The 17,862-nt window shown below is 51.0% G+C and overlaps 2 protein-coding genes across 5 annotated transcripts; both read left to right on the top strand.

Annotated features, from left to right (window-relative positions):
* The first annotated feature begins 112 nt into the window (after nucleotides 1–112).
* LOC122392901 lies at nucleotides 113–11,149 on the top strand. 4 transcript variants are annotated; one of them, XM_043388256.1, is made up of 7 exons: nucleotides 113–170; nucleotides 3,061–3,388; nucleotides 5,446–5,631; nucleotides 8,008–8,155; nucleotides 8,534–8,698; nucleotides 9,095–9,321; nucleotides 9,832–11,149. In XM_043388256.1, exons 2-7 carry the CDS (start codon nucleotides 3,155–3,157, stop codon nucleotides 10,375–10,377), a joined length of 1,506 nt encoding a protein of 501 aa, XP_043244191.1. In that variant the 5' UTR covers nucleotides 113–170; nucleotides 3,061–3,154; the 3' UTR covers nucleotides 10,378–11,149. The 4 variants fall into 4 exon arrangements, with proteins under 4 accessions (XP_043244191.1, XP_043244193.1, XP_043244190.1 ...); XM_043388258.1 differs by having other exon boundaries at nucleotides 128–158; XM_043388255.1 differs by having other exon boundaries at nucleotides 129–234.
* A 907-nt stretch (nucleotides 11,150–12,056) lies between these two features.
* LOC122392915 (2-deoxy-scyllo-inosamine dehydrogenase-like) lies at nucleotides 12,057–17,061 on the top strand. The gene is made up of 3 exons (XM_043388277.1): nucleotides 12,057–12,657; nucleotides 13,595–13,719; nucleotides 15,767–17,061. The coding sequence occupies exons 1-3, from the start codon at nucleotides 12,508–12,510 to the stop codon at nucleotides 16,560–16,562; spliced, it is 1,071 nt and encodes a 356-aa protein (XP_043244212.1). The 5' UTR covers nucleotides 12,057–12,507; the 3' UTR covers nucleotides 16,563–17,061.
* Nucleotides 17,062–17,862: the final 801 nt, after the last annotated feature.

The raw sequence follows: 17,862 nt of genomic DNA, 5'->3' as shown, positions 1-17,862 counted from the left end.
GATAAATTTTGCAAGAATCCTTTTAACTTTGCATATTTTAAGGAAAATATTTCAGATTTGAGCTAACGAAATTTAAGTCAGTATTTAGAGACAAATTAGAGAATTCTACTACATTCATAAAAAGTCTCACAAGCAAATCACACAGCCAGCAACGAGTGGTGGGGGTTTTGGTAATTGCTTGAGAATTTGCTTTATTTTTTCACAGTGATTTTTTAATTTCATCCAGTGAAAAGGGTAAAGAAACTAGTAACCTAATACCTATATAATGCAATGATAAATCGTCATTGAATAGCTATTTATTCAGTACATTTAGTCCTGTTTTGCTGAATTTGCAAAGTCTGGATCAATGAGCCTTGATCATTATCATTATTTGACCTGAGGGGTGTTCACGGGCACCGCAAACTGCGGAGTGTGGTGTGTGCGGTGTGTGCAGCAGGCGTAGGGGTAGGGGATGGGTAGGCGGTGCTGACGTCACGGCTGCGTGAGGTGGATGGTCCGCTGTGCCGAGTCCCGACGGGCCACAGCGGTCGCTGTGTGCGGTGACAGAAGGCTGACGTAGGGACTAGTGGGTGGAGCTTGGAGGCTGTGTATGGTCCGACCGCACACAGGGCCCGTGAACAGCCCCCTGTGCATTGATACTTGGACTTGTTGGGTTAGGGACCCTGGACCCTGTGATCTAGTAGTTAGTACCTACCTATTTACTGTTTCACTAGGTACCACAGAACTTGATATTTACTGCTCAAACAAACTTCTTGGGCAAACAAAACTCAACTCACCTGGTAACATACCTAGCAATCATGGCCCATGGGTGTCAATTTTCACAAAGTTGGGGGTGCCCGGGCACAGCAAATCCGTCACCGCCCTAGTGGTGAGCTTGACCTGTTGACCTTGTCTGTTGCGACTCTAAAGCCAAGCCGGCCGAACTGGCATGGAATTTGGAGAGCTTGGGCACCCAACTCGCTGGAAGTCGACACCCATGATAGCAATTGCTTCTTTTCCTTTACACTATGAAAGGGACCCTCCCACCTTCAAAAAAGTTAATGAATTGGCACGAAAGTGATGTCGCTCGGTTCAGAAAGAGCGAAAACGAATATCTACCAAATTTCATCGAAAAATATTCACCGGTTTTCAAGATATTAGACTTTTACTTTTGTTTACTTATTGGGATCTCCGCTGTTCCTAGCGACTTTATTTGAAAGTGCGGCATTTGTTGCGCGCAAAGCAGCATATACCACCGCGTGCTACCAAACGTTTTAGTAAAAGATTTAAAAATCGTTAGATCTCCGCTGACGTCACAAATTCTAAGGGGGCATACCAATGCACTAGCCCCTTAGAATCCGAAAACTGCAAGTTTGAAATTCCATATCTCCGAATTAAAGCATTTGTCGATGTTGTGAGTGCCCAAACCGGTATTTGCAGGCCATGGCCACCAATTTGGCTATCTCAACTCAAAACTAATGTTAAGGTGGGAGTGTCCCTTTAACCCGTGCCCTGCTGGGTGTTTGAACACCCCCCCCCCCTTGTGGTTTTTCGCGAATATCTCAAACGTTTTTGGTACACCTTATCATACATCAATTCTACACATGTTGTGAAAATTTCAGCCCAAGGTCATTCAAGGTCAGGTCGCTTGAAGTGACCTCACCTCATAAAAAGTTTCAATGTCTGCCATTGCTACACCGAGTGACCGATCGCTTTGAAACTTTCAGCGATTGATAAGGGTAACAGTATCTATAAAATGTTTATCTCAGAATTTTGATATCGGTGACCTAAGGTCAGGTCAATTTTGCGACCTCCCCATTATAAGTCAATGGGAGAAAATTGAAATGCACCTCTTTTGAACGAAAGACATTATAAACACTCCCAAACACTGAATTACAAGTGGTTTAAACACACTGAACATGAAAATGGTGTCCGTGACCGTGACCCCTATTTATGCGCCTGAGGTCATCTCAGGTCACGAATGGTGTCTAACAGGTTTTCGCAAATAACTTTTGATAGAGGCACGCTAGAGCGGTGAAAACGCCGTAGGTGTGTTCAGCTCGACGATACGGATCGACTGATATGCAACATGACCTTTTCCGGTCAGATCATGACCTTGACCTTAGGTCAAATTTTCAAGTTGACCTTTCAAGGTCAAGTTATAGTTCATTCGATGCGTCTTGACGAGAGGAACACGATGCCGGTAAAAGTAAGCTCTTACAAGGCTTGGGTCAAAAATTATTGCAGAAAAACTGTTTCCGAAAAAATCGGGTATTTTTGCAGTTTTTGCCCCCTGCAGGCAAAACCGTTGACGTTAGGTCAAATCTGAGAGTATTACTTAGAAAGGGCGTTAATAGGGCTATCGAATGCGCTTTTCCGTGGCGCTTTAGCTCTATTGGTTCCCGAGTTATGCGTTGGCTTCCTGGAAATTGTCGACATTCGACCTGAAAATCGGCGAGATTTTACCTTCAAGTACCTCTGGTGACCTGACCTTTGACCTGACCAAAAAAGTGACCGAAGTGATTTCGTCATTATTTTTTGGCGCTCTTTCGAACGCCGCCTTCTGCGTATCGCTACGTGGCCCAGGAGCCGAGTTAGAAGGGGGGGGGGGGGTGTTCAAACACCCCCTCCCCCAGCAGGGCGTGGAAATCCAGGACCCCCAGCCGGGCGCGGGTTAAACTACATCTAGTGTGTGCTGTTCTGTGAAGTTGAAACCATGTTTTCAAAGTGAGGAATTAGACCTTGTTTACCAGCCATCTATGTTTTAAAGGTGACCCCATATAGGCTGGATGCAGAATTAAACTGGAGGCCAGGTATTATGAAAAAGCCCCAAAGTTGGAAACAAGTTCCAGTTTACTTGCTCTACCAACACACACGTCTGATCCGAGCCTCTATCTGCCATTCCCATTCAGCATTTCTAAGCACCCATGGGGCATCATGTGTGGTGATTTTGAAACACACCAGTTTCTTGTCGCTGAGTGGCCTTAATTTTTGTGGTATTCTGCTTGCCCAAGTTCTATTTCAGTTTTTAAGGGCCAATGTCCCCACTCCAAGTATCACTGTGATTCTGATCTGTTTCAGGTTTTTCTTTCTCCTACTCTTCCACTGCCTCTGAGTGGATGTTCGTTGTCCCTTGGCCGAGCCTCAGTGGACCCTCTGGTGACCCTCGGTGAGCATGGAGAGGACAGTGGAGCTGCCGGCGGCCACCTCCGCTGCGCCGCCCACCGATCAGCTCGGGACGTCCCTGCTGCGCGCGAGGGGCCGCGAGAAGCGGCCAGACCAGTGGAAACGAGTGGTGCGCAAGAACCGTCGCATCGCCGGCCAGGAATACGTCAACACCAAGGGCCAGGTGGTCAAGTCGAAACAGATCGGAGCCGCCTGCACGTGCCGAATGAAGTGCTATAATAGGGTAAGCACTTGATTATCAGTCAGGGTGACAGTTACTGTTACCACATAAATCGATTGTTTCGTCTGTTTCGTAGCTCGGTTGGCAGAGCATCGGACTCCCAGCCGTCGGGCTCTAGTCGCTCCGATGTTCGATAGTTTAGACTCCTGACAAAGTGGGCTGATATTTTACCAGAAGCTGCAGCCATTTTACAGTGGGTGGTTTGGGATTGACTGTGTTTGGCTTTCATCGGCACGCTAAACTCTGCATCAAAATCCTAGCGGTTTCCGGATTTGCCCGATCGGACCGTAGTGGTCGGGCCCTGCGGAACATGCTCGGCGAAATGGATTCTCAAATCTCAATCTCCGGCTCCGGCAACGTGAATAGTTGTTTTTGACGTAGACTGAAAGCCGACGTAGGTACAGTCGTGTACAGGTTGATGGTCCCCTACTCTTTATCCACCGGGTTCCTATGGCTCAGCATTGGCAGCAGCCGCCTGGTACCGGTAGGCTGTGCCGCATGACCCGAGAGTGAAGCGGCACAGTCTACCCACGCCGTTTGACATCGGCTCGGGTCGCCGGGTGGAGCGCTTTGTAGACCAGCTGTCGCGTCAGACCAGCGCGGGGGGAGGGGCTCGTCTCGGTGGTTGGCGTGGGCTGGCGAGTGGTGTGGGGCGTGTTGGTGGGCCATGGGGGCTGGGCGGTTGTGTGTGGTCACTTGCTGCATTGCACATTTTGCGTCGCTTAACAATTGCATTCCTGTTTTTGCTAAGCACAATGCGCGGAAGACCCAGCGAATATAATTTGCTTGCGCATTGTGCAAAACGTGATTTGGCACGGTATCGAGGCAACCATAGGTCTTGTGCCACATACATGCATGATATTTAGGCAATACGCTTATGAAAATGGTAGATTGATCGGATTGATCCTGGATGTCAATTCGTATGCTAAATGTCGACATGTATTAAATGAACGAATGAATGAATCAATCAATCAATCAATCGACAATCGACATGTAGATATAAAACCGTTTAAAGGGCTCGCTACCACTAAAATCAAACCAGACCCTAACTCGGAAAAGTAGCCGGAGCCCCGATGAGGCTCGAACCGGGACTCTACGTTGAACGTTTTGCCAATGATCCATCATCATTCCACCAAGCTAGAGCGACCGGCACCCTAAACCACAAAAACATTCATTGACTTTGCTGCCGACCTCCCGGCCCCGCCGCCCGCCCGGCCAGACTTTGCCCCGCCTGTGGCCACCATCCGGTGTAGCTCAGCGTAGGAGTGCTAGGCTGTCAAACTGACCGGTAGTGAGAGGCCCGGTTCGAGACGCTTCGCGTGCTGGATGTTTATTTCTGTGTCCGAGGCTATGCGATTAGTCCACTTTTCAGAAAGATTATTTGGTGACAGGTCTGTTTTCTTTCTTTGCTGCAATTCATGAGGAGACCGTATGGACCCTTACCTGTCCTTCCGCACCCCACTTGGGAGATGGGTGTTTGAACCCCCCAGGGTTTTGTGAATATCTCTAAAGCGAATTTTTGGAGGGTGGATTACGATCGGTTCTATGCGACAAGTGACCACACACACCCAGCCCCAGGTCCGCTCACTCACTCCCCACATCACCCCCGCCCCACACCACACTCCAGCCCGCCTCATCCACCGAGCCGAGCCAAATAGACAGGCCTGACCCTTACCCCCCCCCCCCCCCCAGCCGGTGTAACGCAGCGTGCGGTCAAATCGCTCTACCAGGCGACCCGAGCCGGTGTCATACAGTGTGGGCAGGCTGTGCCGCTTCACTCTCGGGTCATGCGGCACAGCCTACCGGTACCAGGCGGCTGCTGCCAATGCTGAGCCATAGGAACCCGGTGGATAAAGAGTAGGGGACCATCAACCTGTACACGACTGTACGTTGCATTCAGAGCTGCTCATAAACGTAGGCAATTTTATCTTTCTTGGCAATATCCTATAATTTTTTTTCTTCGTTTTGAAATTCATGGGCGCTGAATACTGATTAGATGGGCTAAATGAAGTCCCTTCATTATAATTGATTTGGAACTCACGTTTTTCTGCTCTGACCAGGTGGATGAGAACACGCGGAGGAGCATCTTTAGCGGCTTCTACGACTTGAAGAGCTACGACGAACAGAATGCTTACCTGTTCGGCCTGATCAGGAAGACTGAAATCGCCCACCACTCGGCCGCCAGCTCCGAGCGGCGCACCTGCAACTATCAGTACTTTGTGCGCTGCAAGGGCCGGGAGATCCAGGTCAGTCGGTGCCGGTACTTAACCTTTACCCAAGTGTGTGTGTGTGTGGGGGAGGGGGGGGGCGTTTTTGGCCACACCTGGCACTTGGCAGTCTTTTTGCGTGTGTACGCGCAGCGCCGCGAAACTTGGTATAGCTTATGAAACATCAATTTGGCATCGTGTGTGTTTGTGCCCCTGGGTCACGTAAGTTGAGGTCACCAGGTGAAGTTAAGTGACCATGCCTGTAAACAATTTTGGGATTCATTCATTCCGACAGCTTACATCCCAGAAGTTTGAAACTCAGGCTACTGCGTGAGGAAATCAGTACTAATAATTTGTATATCTCGGAATTTTCGTTTAGGGGACCTAAGGTCAGGTCATTTTTGTGACCTCTCCTCTCCATTATACTCGTAAATGTCAATGGAAAAAATTGAAATGCTCTTCTTTTGGCCGAAAACACCTTCAAACATTGGAACTCATGTGAATATGGCACACTGAGTAGGAAAATTGCACTTGTGATCACCCCTTTCATCCCCCTTATGTCATCTCAGGTCATGCTTATGTAACTAACGTTTTTATTTTTTACAACCAGTAAAACGCCTTTTGGGCGAAGAACGAGCGAGCGAGATAGTGAGCCCTGCACGTGCAGAAGGGCGAGAGGGTACTTCCAACGGGCTTGTGCAAAGCACCCTTCTAGCCGGTCGCTAGCGGTGTGCCAAATTTGAACGCAATCGGCCCAGCGTTCCTGAGATCTGGAAGCGGCATTCTGCACGTGCGCACGTGCAAACGGGGTCCAAAATGACTTTTGCACGGCACCCTACTAACCGGTCCCCAACCGTGCACCAAATTTGAGCGCAATCGGCCCAGCCGTTCTCGAGATCTGGAAACGCCCCCTGCACGTGCGCACGTGCAGTAGCACCCTAACCGCAACACATGGGAATGCATTGCCTGGTGGGTGCCTACCTGTATGCCAAGTTTCAGCGAAATCGCCCCAGTAATTACCGAGTTACTGAAATGGGAACAAATTTGGCACCTCTTATTGTTGTATTTTGCACGTGCAGTGGGGGTCACTCACATAGATGAAGAGTATCCGACCTTTGGTAGAAGGGATGCAGCTACCCTATAAAAATGACCGCAAGACAATCGCTCAAGCCGCTGCTGAGATATGGGCCTCTCAAAATCATTACTTTTGCAAAACTGCTTGAACACCCTTGACTTTTCACGTGGCACGTGCCACGGCGGTCACTGAGATGTATCAAAAGTAGTCAATTACGGGGTAGAAGGGATGGGGCTACCCAGCAAAAAAGACCGCAGGCCAATCGGTCCAGCGGTTGCTGAGATATAAGCCTCTCAAAAGCGTTACAGGCCGGGCCGGGCCGGGCCGGGCCGGGCCGCTCATACTGAGATTTTTCCCTTATATTGAAAAGACTCGCTTCGCTCGCTGCGCTCGCTTCGCTCGCTGCGCTCGCTCGCTCGTAATAACCTTAGATAGAAACATGCTAGAGCGCTGAAAATACCATGCATCTGTTCAGCTCAACAATACGAGTCGACTGATTTGCAACATGACCTTTTCCGTGACCTTGACCTGAGGTCAAATTTTTTATGTTGACCTTTCCAGGTCAAATTACAGTTCATTTGAAGCGTCTCGACGAGACAAACGCGATGCCGGTAAATTCAGCGTAATAAAAGCTTGGAGTCAAATGTTTCTACTGAAAAAAAAAAATCCGCAAAAACGTCTAATTTTGAGTTTTTGCACTCTGGAGGCTAAACCGTTGACCTTAGGTAAAATCTGAAAACAACACCTCAGAAAGGCCTTTGACAGAGCTATTGAATGCGCTTTTCCGCGGCGCTGTAGCTCTATTGGTTCCCGACTTATACGCCGCTTTGTGAAAAGTTGTCAAAATCGGGAACAAAAAGTCGCGATAATCTTACTTTTGGTGACCTCCAGTGACCTTAGCGATGACATGATTGAAAAATGACCCTTATAATTCTGAAACATCTTATAGCAAGCTGTCTATTGCTGGTTACCGCGTCTTTCTAGCTTGCTTACTTTCCGAGATAATATGGTGTGGCCTAAAAGGCCCCCACCATAGCGAAGTTGGCTGAGTGAGAGGCCCACCCGGGCGCGGGTTACTGTGCTGCAAGGATATACGCCCGGTACGGTTATTCAACTGCCGATCATCCGTGCGAAGGAAGTGACGCAAGTTCCGAATAGTAATCGGTATCTTATTCATTGATCGGTAGGGTGGGATTTATTAAACTCCTTGTGCTTCGTGGTCCGCGAAAAGAAACATCATTTTGACATGGCACTTGCTTTAATCTTCGTTATTCGCACCTTGGGCACGCGGTAGTTACCGTCTACGACTGCATGACACGAGTCTCCTCCGGCACCGGCAGGTCTGCAAGCAGGCCTTCGCCAACATCCACGCCATCACGTTCAAAAAGATCCGCATGCTCTCCCAGAAGCTGGACCAGAACATCATGTTCCCGCGGGACCAGCGAGGGAAGCACATGAACCGACGGAAGATCTCCGAAGAAGTGAAAGGTAAGGTGTTCGGGGCTCGGGCAGCTGGGAAAAAGGACAGTCTGGTATCTGGGAGCTCCTATCGGTATTGTTATATACCGAATATCTTACTTGCAATACTCCAGCTGTAATGACTCGTCCCTTTAAGTTGCGGCTTCATATCGACAAGGTTTATATTATCATACTTCTTTACCAACTGAATGTTGATTCATGCTAGAAAACTGGTTTTGCACTCATCATTGCTCTATTTGTATTTTCTTTAATTATGTTCTCTAGTGCCTAGTGGTGCCTTTCCTACCGCCCCCCTCCCCCCGTGTTCGATGATGAGGACCACCGAGACGTGTCTCCTCACAGCTACAACCATCCTGTCTCCTCACCACTACCGCCCGTCGTCCGCAGACCAGGTGCGTCGGCACATCTCGGAGGTACTGCAGTCGACGGAGCTGCGCACCTTTCTGAAGGAAGACAAGGTGTTCGGGCTGGACCTGAACCTCTCCAAGATGCACAAAGACTACCTGAAGCGGTTCGAGCCGATGGCGTTCGAGTCGTCACCTGGCTCCCCGGGTGAGTTCTACGTCCTATTGTCTGGCTGGTAGCGTACCCCGATATGATATCGGTCGTTCAATAGAGAGTTTTTATGAGTTTGGTGTGCGACGTATACGATTTCAAGCTGCACCTCGCTATGTCATTTAGAAAGCTAAAAAAAGACCTGCCGAGTGTAGATCCAGTTGGTCAGCATTCCGTACAAAGTGCAAAGCTCATCAGGACGTGTCCCCTGGCTTAGCGTCAAATCGTGTGTTTGTCCTGCTCACGAAACGCCGTGGTTATGAAGGGGATGGACATTTTGCATGGAATGCATCTATGCTCATTATAGTTGGTAATCGGTTTCCATCTAATCTTACTTGAGCAATGACTGGCCACCACAAATTAACAACCATAATTCTGCTCTGCTTCTCGCAGACAAGCTGCGCCAGGGCTACCAGACCGAAGTGAAAATATGGCTGTACAGCACCATCTATCACAACGAGTTCCGCTTCGCCAATTTGGGCGCGCTGCGGGTGTCTCAGCAGAAGGGCGGCCGGCGGGAGGCGGCAGCGGGCTCCTCCGGCTCTGCTGCCGCCGCCGGATCGCCCTTCAGCCGGTCGGCAGCGTCGGTGGCCCGCCGCGCCGCCGCGAGGACACTGAAGGTGAGCAGTACACGAACTGACCGGGTGCAGTGGGGTTGGGGGCGAGGGAAGGAGCTAATAGGTGTTCCAAGAAGTTCGGGACCTTGAAACCCACAGTATCATGGCCTTTTCAACTTAGGAGCGTATGGGGGAAAGGCCTGCAACTTCAGTGATCTGTATACTATTTTGCTTCTTGCACACATATCGGCAAATAGAGGGTGCAGTCTGTTAACTGCATTATATCTGGGGGTATATTCTAGTGCCCTGCCACAGACCAATCTGTTCCGCGCTTCTGTCCGTAGTTTGCAGTCGTGGTTGTCTATCTGTCCTCTGACGCCCCCGTTCCCCGCCCGGCAGGGGGAGCGGCTGTCAGTGGTTGTCTATTTGCCCCGTGACGCCCCCGGTTCCCCGCCCGGCAGAGGGAGCTGTTTGTATATTTCCTCTGACGGCCCATTCCCCGCCCGGCAGAGGGAGCGGCTGTCAGTGGTTGTTGCCTATCTGTCCTCTGACGCCCCCTTCCCCGCCCGGCAGAGAGAGCGGCTGTCGGCGCCGGCGCCGGCGGTCTCTGCGCCTCCCCTGCCGCCCGTCTCGGCCGCCCAGACGGACGTCCTCCCCGGGCCCGGTCCGGCGGTGAGCCCGGCCGTGTCCGCGGCGCCGGTGGTGGTACACCACCTGCAGCTGGCCGAACAGCCAGCGCCGCCCGACCTCATGAACCTGGCCGTCGAGCAGCTGGTGTTCCAGACGGCGCCGCGCGCCGGCGGGCCGGCCGACGCCGGTGGTGCCCCGCTGCAGCTCTGCCTCCCCATCAGCTGTGTACAGCCGCTGAACCTGCAGGCCCAGCCGCTGGACCTTCACCACCCGCACACCGTGTTCTCAGTGCAGACCGGGACCACGGACAGCGCCTCTGGCGGCGGCGGCGCGCAGTCGCACTTCGAGTCGGCGCCGCACGATGGCGCTGCCGGCGGCGCGGCGCTGACCGTGCAGGACTACGGCGGCGCCGAGGTGCACCTGGTGACGTCTGCGGCCAGCGGCGTCACCGGGGCTGCTCTCTATGACTGGCAGCTGACTACCGAGTGACGGCCGGCCGCCGCGCGGTGTCTACAATACCTCATAGGGAGCGGCCTGGCTGCGGTACGGGGTACTCAGGGACGGGGATATGGAGCCGCAGTCTTCCGTCCGACCGTGATAGGTGGGCCCTCGACCTGACAAATAACGCGGCGGCTGGGCGCCGTGTGCCCCCGCCTGCGTTATGTCAGTGGAGTTCGGAAGGCTGCCCGTGGTAGCAGCGCCGACTGTGGTTACCGGCGGGCCGGTACTGGGTGGTGGGCGTCTCGGCACGTGTCGTCTGGCGGCGCAGGCTCACCGCGCATAACTGAGGTAGCTCGGTGCCTTGTAGCGTAGTTTGTTGGTGGGCGGGGTTTCGGTTACCTTTTCCCACCCACAGTGATGCCTCTCAGTGGTTATGGATTTTGCATGTGTTCTGTCGTTTGTAATGGCTGATGCTATATTTCTATTTTGTATTCACTTTATTACCTGATTGACAGATACTTTATATATTGCGGGATCTAGGAACTTGGCTGAAAGGTAACCGAGATAGTGTAGTAATCAAATTGGATGCGAAGACGACGGTAAATTTATCATGACAATTGACAACGCTGTCCAGGCGGATTGTTAAGACTAGCTTATTGCTAGTCGATTTATCTCATTCGTCACCATGTATCGTTTTTCCTGCATGACCGACTCATTTTTGTGATAATATGAAGTGTAGCCGACCTCCTGCAAGCCTTCGTTGGATGCCCTTGTTTGACGCTACCCTGCCAAGACAACAATAAACGCAGCCGTGTATGTAGGTCTGGTGTGTAGTTTGAAAATTATCTAGATTCAAACGTTGAAGTGTGATTTAGCATATATGCTAGCTATAACCTTACTATATACCAGGCCGTGTACATTTCCGGGCTTAGAATCCTCGGTAGTCAATTTGCGACTGTGCTACTTTTGGTGTCCCATCCAACGCGAGAACGACCCGGATGTGCGAAAGCAGTCAGCTCTATCCAATGTCTCCGGAACGGCGCTCAGATACGGGGGAGAGCGGGATGTCGACGTCACCGGGGCCCGCGACCGTTACGTCATCGATGACGAGTCGGAACTTCCTCGAGAAGCTCTCTTACTAGCAACGACTTTCCATGGTAAAATCGGTACAGTGTGCGCGCCTGCATGGCATTGTTCATGGACGGTTATGTTTTGCATCCTCGGTTTCTCGGGTCATTGGAAGTTTTACCGTTTACGGACGCCGTGACCGCTTCTCGAGCTCTCAGCGGAAAGAGAAGAACTAAGAAGTTGAAAGTGTATCCCGACGTATTTGCTAAGAGGATGTTGTTATAGACCACGAATGCTGCCGGCTATCAATAACGTCGAACACACTGAATGCATAGATGCGGGTCCAGTCTAGGGTGAAACTGAGGGCGCAACCTAATGGCGAATTGGCTTCTTTCGAATTCGAGTCGAACGAAAGAAAGAAAAGTAGGCATTCAAAGCTCGGGGTTACATGAGCAGAGTTAATACGCATTACAAACGGACTACAATGGTGAGCGAATAGGAAAATCCGTTCCTGATACGCATTTACTTGCTCATGTAACCCCGGTAAAAGACCCGCACTTTCAAGAGGACGAGATCAATATTCCTTGACGGGCATCGAAGGCTCGAAGCATTCCCTTCATTTCATATGCTTTCCTCTACTTTACTCTGACGTCAGAGCTACCATATGAAATTGTAAACAAAATTATAGTGCGTCATTATCGCATGTTTTGTGGGATTTGTTTACTTTTGTAATCGACGTTGACGCTTTTGGCGGTGGGCGGTCTTTATCAGTGTATTTTATATCTTTTATTATTATTTTTCCGTAACATCCTTTGTGGAATTGATAAAATGAGTACTTGGTTGTTGCGTCATACCAAGGTGTTGCGCGTTGTTGGTGAAGGAGCCCGAGGAATTCCCTTGCATGGTACTGCGCCGGCAAGGTCGCGCAGAGGGCACGTTGCTATCCAGTTTAAAAGCCTGCGAGTGGCGGCAGGGGTCGCGAGTGTGGTCAGTGCCTGGCGGTGGGGGCGTACTGTTGGGTTGTGATCCTCTGCTGAGCGTGTTGAGTTGCATTCTGTGTGTTGGGACCAGTGCAAATTGGAGTGTGATTGCCACACCTGACCAATCAAGATGAGCACCATGAAAGCCCTGCAGTACAACCGACCGACCAAGACCCTGACGCTGAGGGAGATACCCGTACCAAAGATTGTCAGGGAGGACGATGTGTTGGTTAAAGTTGCATTCTCAGGCATCTGCGGAACTGATCTGCATGCAATTAAGGTTAGTGGCCCGATATTTGGTGTGTAAAAATTGTACTCGAGCTGGTATCTTGCAGTCAAGTCAGTGAAAACACCTGTCGAGGATTATTGCCATTACAGCTGCTCTAGCCTGGTGACCTGTTTTCAAACTTCCTCTTATGACACCTAGGTAAATTGAAACATTCACTCTTGCTTGAGAAGCTTCAATCTTAGGTGTTTGCTATTTTGTGCTATGACCTCAACCTAGGTCCTAGACCACTACAAGTAACACACAAAACCAAGGAATGCAAAATACAATGGCCTGTCTGCATTGCAGCTTCACAAATTTTGTTTGCCTTTGTTATTAAAGAAGCTCTAAACAAAGGTCATTCATCCCATTAACTAATCTGTAATGAGATGGTTCTGACTTGAGTCTGAAAATAGCTCTACATGCTCATTTTTTACTTAGTACTGCAGTTTCATCTGAAAAGTTGACCCAATTGCTATAAATTGAATACTTGGCATCTTTGCCATCATTGCAAGTAGCTCAAAAGTAGTGCTTTGACCTAATCATGACATATGCTCATGACCTGACAAATTGGGGCATTGCATTTAATTACACAGGATGTAGGTGCTGATACCTTTAGTGAGGTCTTAGAGGGCAAATAAGTGGGCATAATCCAGCTCTTCCAGCTCACATGTTTGCTTCCAGCTCACACTTCCCCTCAACCCACTCTCAGCTCAAGCACTCACTCACCTCACATTCCAAGTTTGAGCTTCAGCCGGGATCTCAAACATGGCACTATTTCTTGTTTTTTAATCACAGCATAATTCAGCTAGATGTATGGAATATTATTGCTTACATGTGCATCACATTTCTTATGTCACCCTCCCCTCCATGAATGTTTTCACTAATGTTTTTTTTGCATTGCAAGGCTTCGATGGCTTGGCTAATAGCTATGTTGAATTATTTCTTTCAGGGCAACTACCCAACTGCCGAGCATGACGTCACTCTGGGCCACGAGTTCTGCGGCATCGTCATGGAGGTCGGCTCGGACGTGAAGAACGTCAAGGTCGGATCGGAGGTCACCGTCGACCCGTACAGGTTCGTGGTTCTCCGCTCCTGGACGGGCCATGTGGTATTGACTGGGTGGCGATTGCTCAACGCTCAGTATGTGTTCATTGTCGTTTTCTTTATTCAAAATCCAATCATTTAATGCCCAACCACGCTCGAGCCTCGAGGTGTCAATGAATATCACAGGCGGTCACGATCAAGGACGCGATTCGTTCCTCCGTTCCAGAACGTCGTTAAATTTTCAGGAACGATGTCGGTAGAAAAAAAAACGTAATGCGGACCGCGGACAATGCAACTTTTGTAGTATGGGAGCTTCGTTCCTCCGTTACAGTGTAGTCCGTTGCTCAGTTTCCCGTTGCTCCGTTTCATTTTGGTTTTTAAAGCAGTCTTCTCTGGCAAGTAACCAACCGAGATTGTTATTGCAGCGAAAAAGTGGAATGTTTTCCAAGGTTTTAACCGAATGTGTGTGTTCAATTGTCACAGCGCTTTTCACAAGAATTGTTTTTCATTCAATAACAATACTGAATTCCCTGACAATTTTGCAAAAGCTGCCTATAGTGCCTGAGCTATCCGAAGCGCCAGCTGTTCCGCTGACACACTGTTGGCCATCGATTGATGACTCAGTTCGCCGGCCATCGGACACGTCACTCGCTCGCCGGTCCCGGACTACGTTACCCGTCCCAGCCCGCGGGTCGCTCGTCCCTGCCCGCGGGTCGCTCGTCCCTGCCCGCGGGTCGCTCGTCCCAGCCCGCGGGTCGCTCGTCCCAGCCCGCGGGTCGCTCGTCCCTGCCCGCGGGTCGCTCGTCCCTGCCCGCGGGTCGCTCGTCCCAGCCCGCGGGTCGCTCGTCCCTGCCCGACGGGCACCGGACTTCAGTTGGTGCACGGCTTGAGACATAAAGCCGCTAACCAGACGCACTGAGAGCTCAGTTAGCGGCCCGCTGTCTCGGTGTGTTTGATTGACAGTTTAGTGGGTGGCCCCCGCTATCCCTGGGTTTAGTAGGCGGCTTGCCGACTTGGGTTGGGTTGGTATCTGTCTTAGCATGAAAAGTATGCCATATACACCCAAAATTGCTGGTGTCTTTTCTGTAGTTAGAGAGTAACGGACTAAAAATTCCCCGTTACATTTTTGCAGAGGAACGGAGGACGAGTAACGGAAGTTGCTTTTGAAGGAACGGAGGAACGGGTAACGGAGTAACGGAAGTTATGTTTTGAAGGAATGGAGGAACGAGGAACGAAGTTGCAATATTGAAGAACGGTGCCCACCTTATGAATATCTTGGTAATTTGGTGCATCGATCCACACAAAACTCGTCGTCCTTGCTCTTCTTCCACCAATCGAGGGCGAGTCAAGCCTCCCTATCTTCAAATAATAGGAGCCCTTTTATGTTGCCGGTGTAATCGTGATTTACGCACTTCAGATAATGAATCGGCAATGCAGAGCCTCAGCATGGAATCCCGGCAGAACGAGTAAATTTAGATCATAATGGTTGCTGTCGATGTGTTATGGGCGATGTGTGGAATCGTGCATTCCGTAGAGTGATAAGTCATTTTATAAAATGTCTTTGTTGATGGACGCTACTTGAGCGAATTCTATGCCGTAATGCCTTGGGGATTCGGTTGGTGGGCATAAATCCAAGCGTTTGTCTTTAAGTCAACCATATGTATGGTCTAATCATATGCTATAGTTCAATTACTTCCTACTCGATGTGATACGCCTACCGTGATTGATGTGCAAGATCGTCTTCCGTTTCCCGGTTTTGCGGAACACCCGTTTTTATTGTGTTTACGCTACCCAGTGCACCAGATATGATCACTTGTTGATGTCAGCGAGATGCCTGACTCGTGTCCGGTCAGAGTACAACCACAACAAAACACGGCCTACAGCCTTACGACGTTTGGCGGTCGCCGCGATGTTATCGTTACCGTTTTTGTTCACATCGTTGACTCGGTGGCGGACAAAACACAAGGCCGGTACACAAGGCCGTTCCGTCTTTCCGGCTTGCTTCTTGATGCCATGCCAAATCCTGAGTACGTAAGTCGATTAATGTGTGACCGTCTTCGTTCCGTTCTGCCTGCAGGGGCTGCTTCAAATGTCGGCACTGCGCCGGTGGAAACCCGCAGTTCTGCATCTACGAGGGACCGCGCAACGCGCTGGGCTTCTTCCGTGACGGCGGCTGGGCAGAGTACTGCCTGGCGCCGGCCCAGCAGGTGCACCGCATTCCGCCCGAGATCAACCTGAGCCTCGAGCTGGCCTGCCTTGTCGAGACGCTCTCCACCATCCAGCACGGCTGCGACCGCATCGGCATCATCCCGCACGACGCGCGCGTGCTCATCATCGGCGCCGGCATCATCGGCATCCTGTACGCGTGCATCTTCCACCTGCACGGCCACCGGCAGTGCATGATCTCCGAGCCGTCAGCCGAGCGCCGCGAGCGCATCAACGTGCTAGAGCTCGGCTACCAGACGATGACGCCCGACGAGACACGCGCCATCATGACCGAGGCCATGAAGGACCTGGAGCACGATGGGCTTGACTACGTCATCGACTGCTCCGGCTACGCGCCGGCCGTCGAGGAGGCGTTCCAGTGGCTGCGCAAGGGCGGCCACCTGTGCTTCTTCGGCGTGGCGCCGCCCACGTCCAAGATCAGCATCTCGCCCAACCAGATGTTCCACAAGGAGCTGACCATCCTGGGCACGCTCACGAACCCCTTCTGCTACCCCAAGGCCACCGCCCTGACGGCCGCGCTCGGTAAGCGCTACCTGGACTTCGAGAAGCTCGCCATCGAGACGTTCGAGCTGTCCGACTACGAGAAGGCGCTGAGCAAGCTGGCCAGTGGAGTCATCTCCAAGGCCGTCTTCAAGTTCCCAGTCTAGGCGTCCGGGCGAAACCTGCCGTCCGTTCGGACTTACACACGCAGACACATACACACATACACGTGAATCACATACACACACACAGACGGTGACACACGCTAGTCATTTATATGTATTTATGTCGGTGTCATGTTAGATGTTTTCCGGAGTTGAGTCGTCGCCGGTCGAGGGCGCACTGCCGCTGCTGCCGCTACTAAGACTGCCGTGCCATATGCTTGGTTTGAGTCGCTTACCGCGCTTTCTCGCTGGTCAGAGGTGGTCGCTCGACTAACGGATCGTCTTATAATCGCTGGGAGCCGCCTGCCTATTGCCAAATAGAACTACACATTGTGACGATTTTTTGTCGCGCCCTTTCCGAGAGCCCGCCAGCTTTCTGTCGGCCGCTGTTCATCTCTCTTCGCTGGTCGGGAAAGAGGAGCGCCGCCGCGGCCGGCTGTTGTTGAGCATTGTTGGAGGTGCGACAGTCGAAGGTCGGAAATACATACAAGGTACGGTGTGACGCCATGGCTTTTGGGAGTGCTTTGGTTCAGTTCAGGGATGGACGTTCACGTGGGTTCGTTTCGGGACGGGCGAGTTTATAGCGTCAGAGAGAAACGGACATAGCACCAGAGGTCAAAGCGCGGAAGAGAAACATACGTTATTTCTGCACATCACTCCCTCTTCGAATTCATCTGTTTCTGGATTAACCGTGTAACTGTGTCAGCCACATGGTCTGGGCTCCCTGGAAAACCCAGATGAAAAGGCTTTCGATGACGATTGACAGTTAAGATGGTATCGAACTAGGGTGCCAGGACACTGACATGATTTGCATGACTTCTGTAAATGAAACTGAACACTGAAGAACTGACTTTGCTGTTAGTACTGGTATTTTTGCGTCCCAGGTCACATGGATATTGGATATAGCATAGCATGACCGGGACACAATGGTGCAGAAACGTTTTGCTGTGCTGCAAACTGTGGCCGAAGTCCGAACATAGCCGCACAATCTGCAATCAAATAACACTGGCTTCACTAACACGCGACATTTGCCGGCAGTTCGCCTGCCGTCCGTGCTGGGACAGCCGTTTAGGGCGCTATCCGTCTGTTTGCCTGCACCCACTTACCCCCAGCGATAAGGGGGCACCACGTGACGACCGGCCCGCCGGCGCAGATTCTGCAATATCATGCTCTGTTGCACGGCCTAACACTCGACTCCGCCGGGCGCCGGCACGATTGAGAGACACTGAGCTCACGATCCCTGCCGATATGTGATACAAATCTGTAACATAAGCAATAAGCATTACCTGATTCAGGCTAGCCA

The sequence above is a fragment of the Amphibalanus amphitrite genome, unplaced genomic scaffold (genome assembly GCF_019059575.1).
Source record: "Amphibalanus amphitrite isolate SeventyFive unplaced genomic scaffold, NRLGWU_Aamphi_draft 000506F_arrow, whole genome shotgun sequence".
NCBI lineage: Eukaryota > Metazoa > Arthropoda > Thecostraca > Balanomorpha > Balanidae > Amphibalanus > Amphibalanus amphitrite.
This window is presented reverse-complemented; position numbering and strand designations above follow the sequence as displayed.

Bases quoted from the DNA above. Each gene is read 5' to 3' on its own strand.
- LOC122392901 (XM_043388256.1), top strand. From the start codon at position 3,155: ATGGAGAGGACAGTGGAGCTGCCGGCGGCCACCTCCGCTGCGCCGCCC. The intron at 5,632-8,007 runs GTCAGTCGGTGC...CGGCACCGGCAG, and splicing joins GCAAGGGCCGGGAGATCCAG to GTCTGCAAGCAGGCCTTCGC. The intron at 8,699-9,094 runs GTGAGTTCTACG...TGCTTCTCGCAG, and splicing joins GTCGTCACCTGGCTCCCCGG to ACAAGCTGCGCCAGGGCTAC.
- LOC122392915 (XM_043388277.1), top strand. From the start codon at position 12,508: ATGAGCACCATGAAAGCCCTGCAGTACAACCGACCGACCAAGACCCTG. The intron at 12,658-13,594 runs GTTAGTGGCCCG...TATTTCTTTCAG, and splicing joins CTGATCTGCATGCAATTAAG to GGCAACTACCCAACTGCCGA. The intron at 13,720-15,766 runs GTTCGTGGTTCT...TTCTGCCTGCAG, and splicing joins GTCACCGTCGACCCGTACAG to GGGCTGCTTCAAATGTCGGC.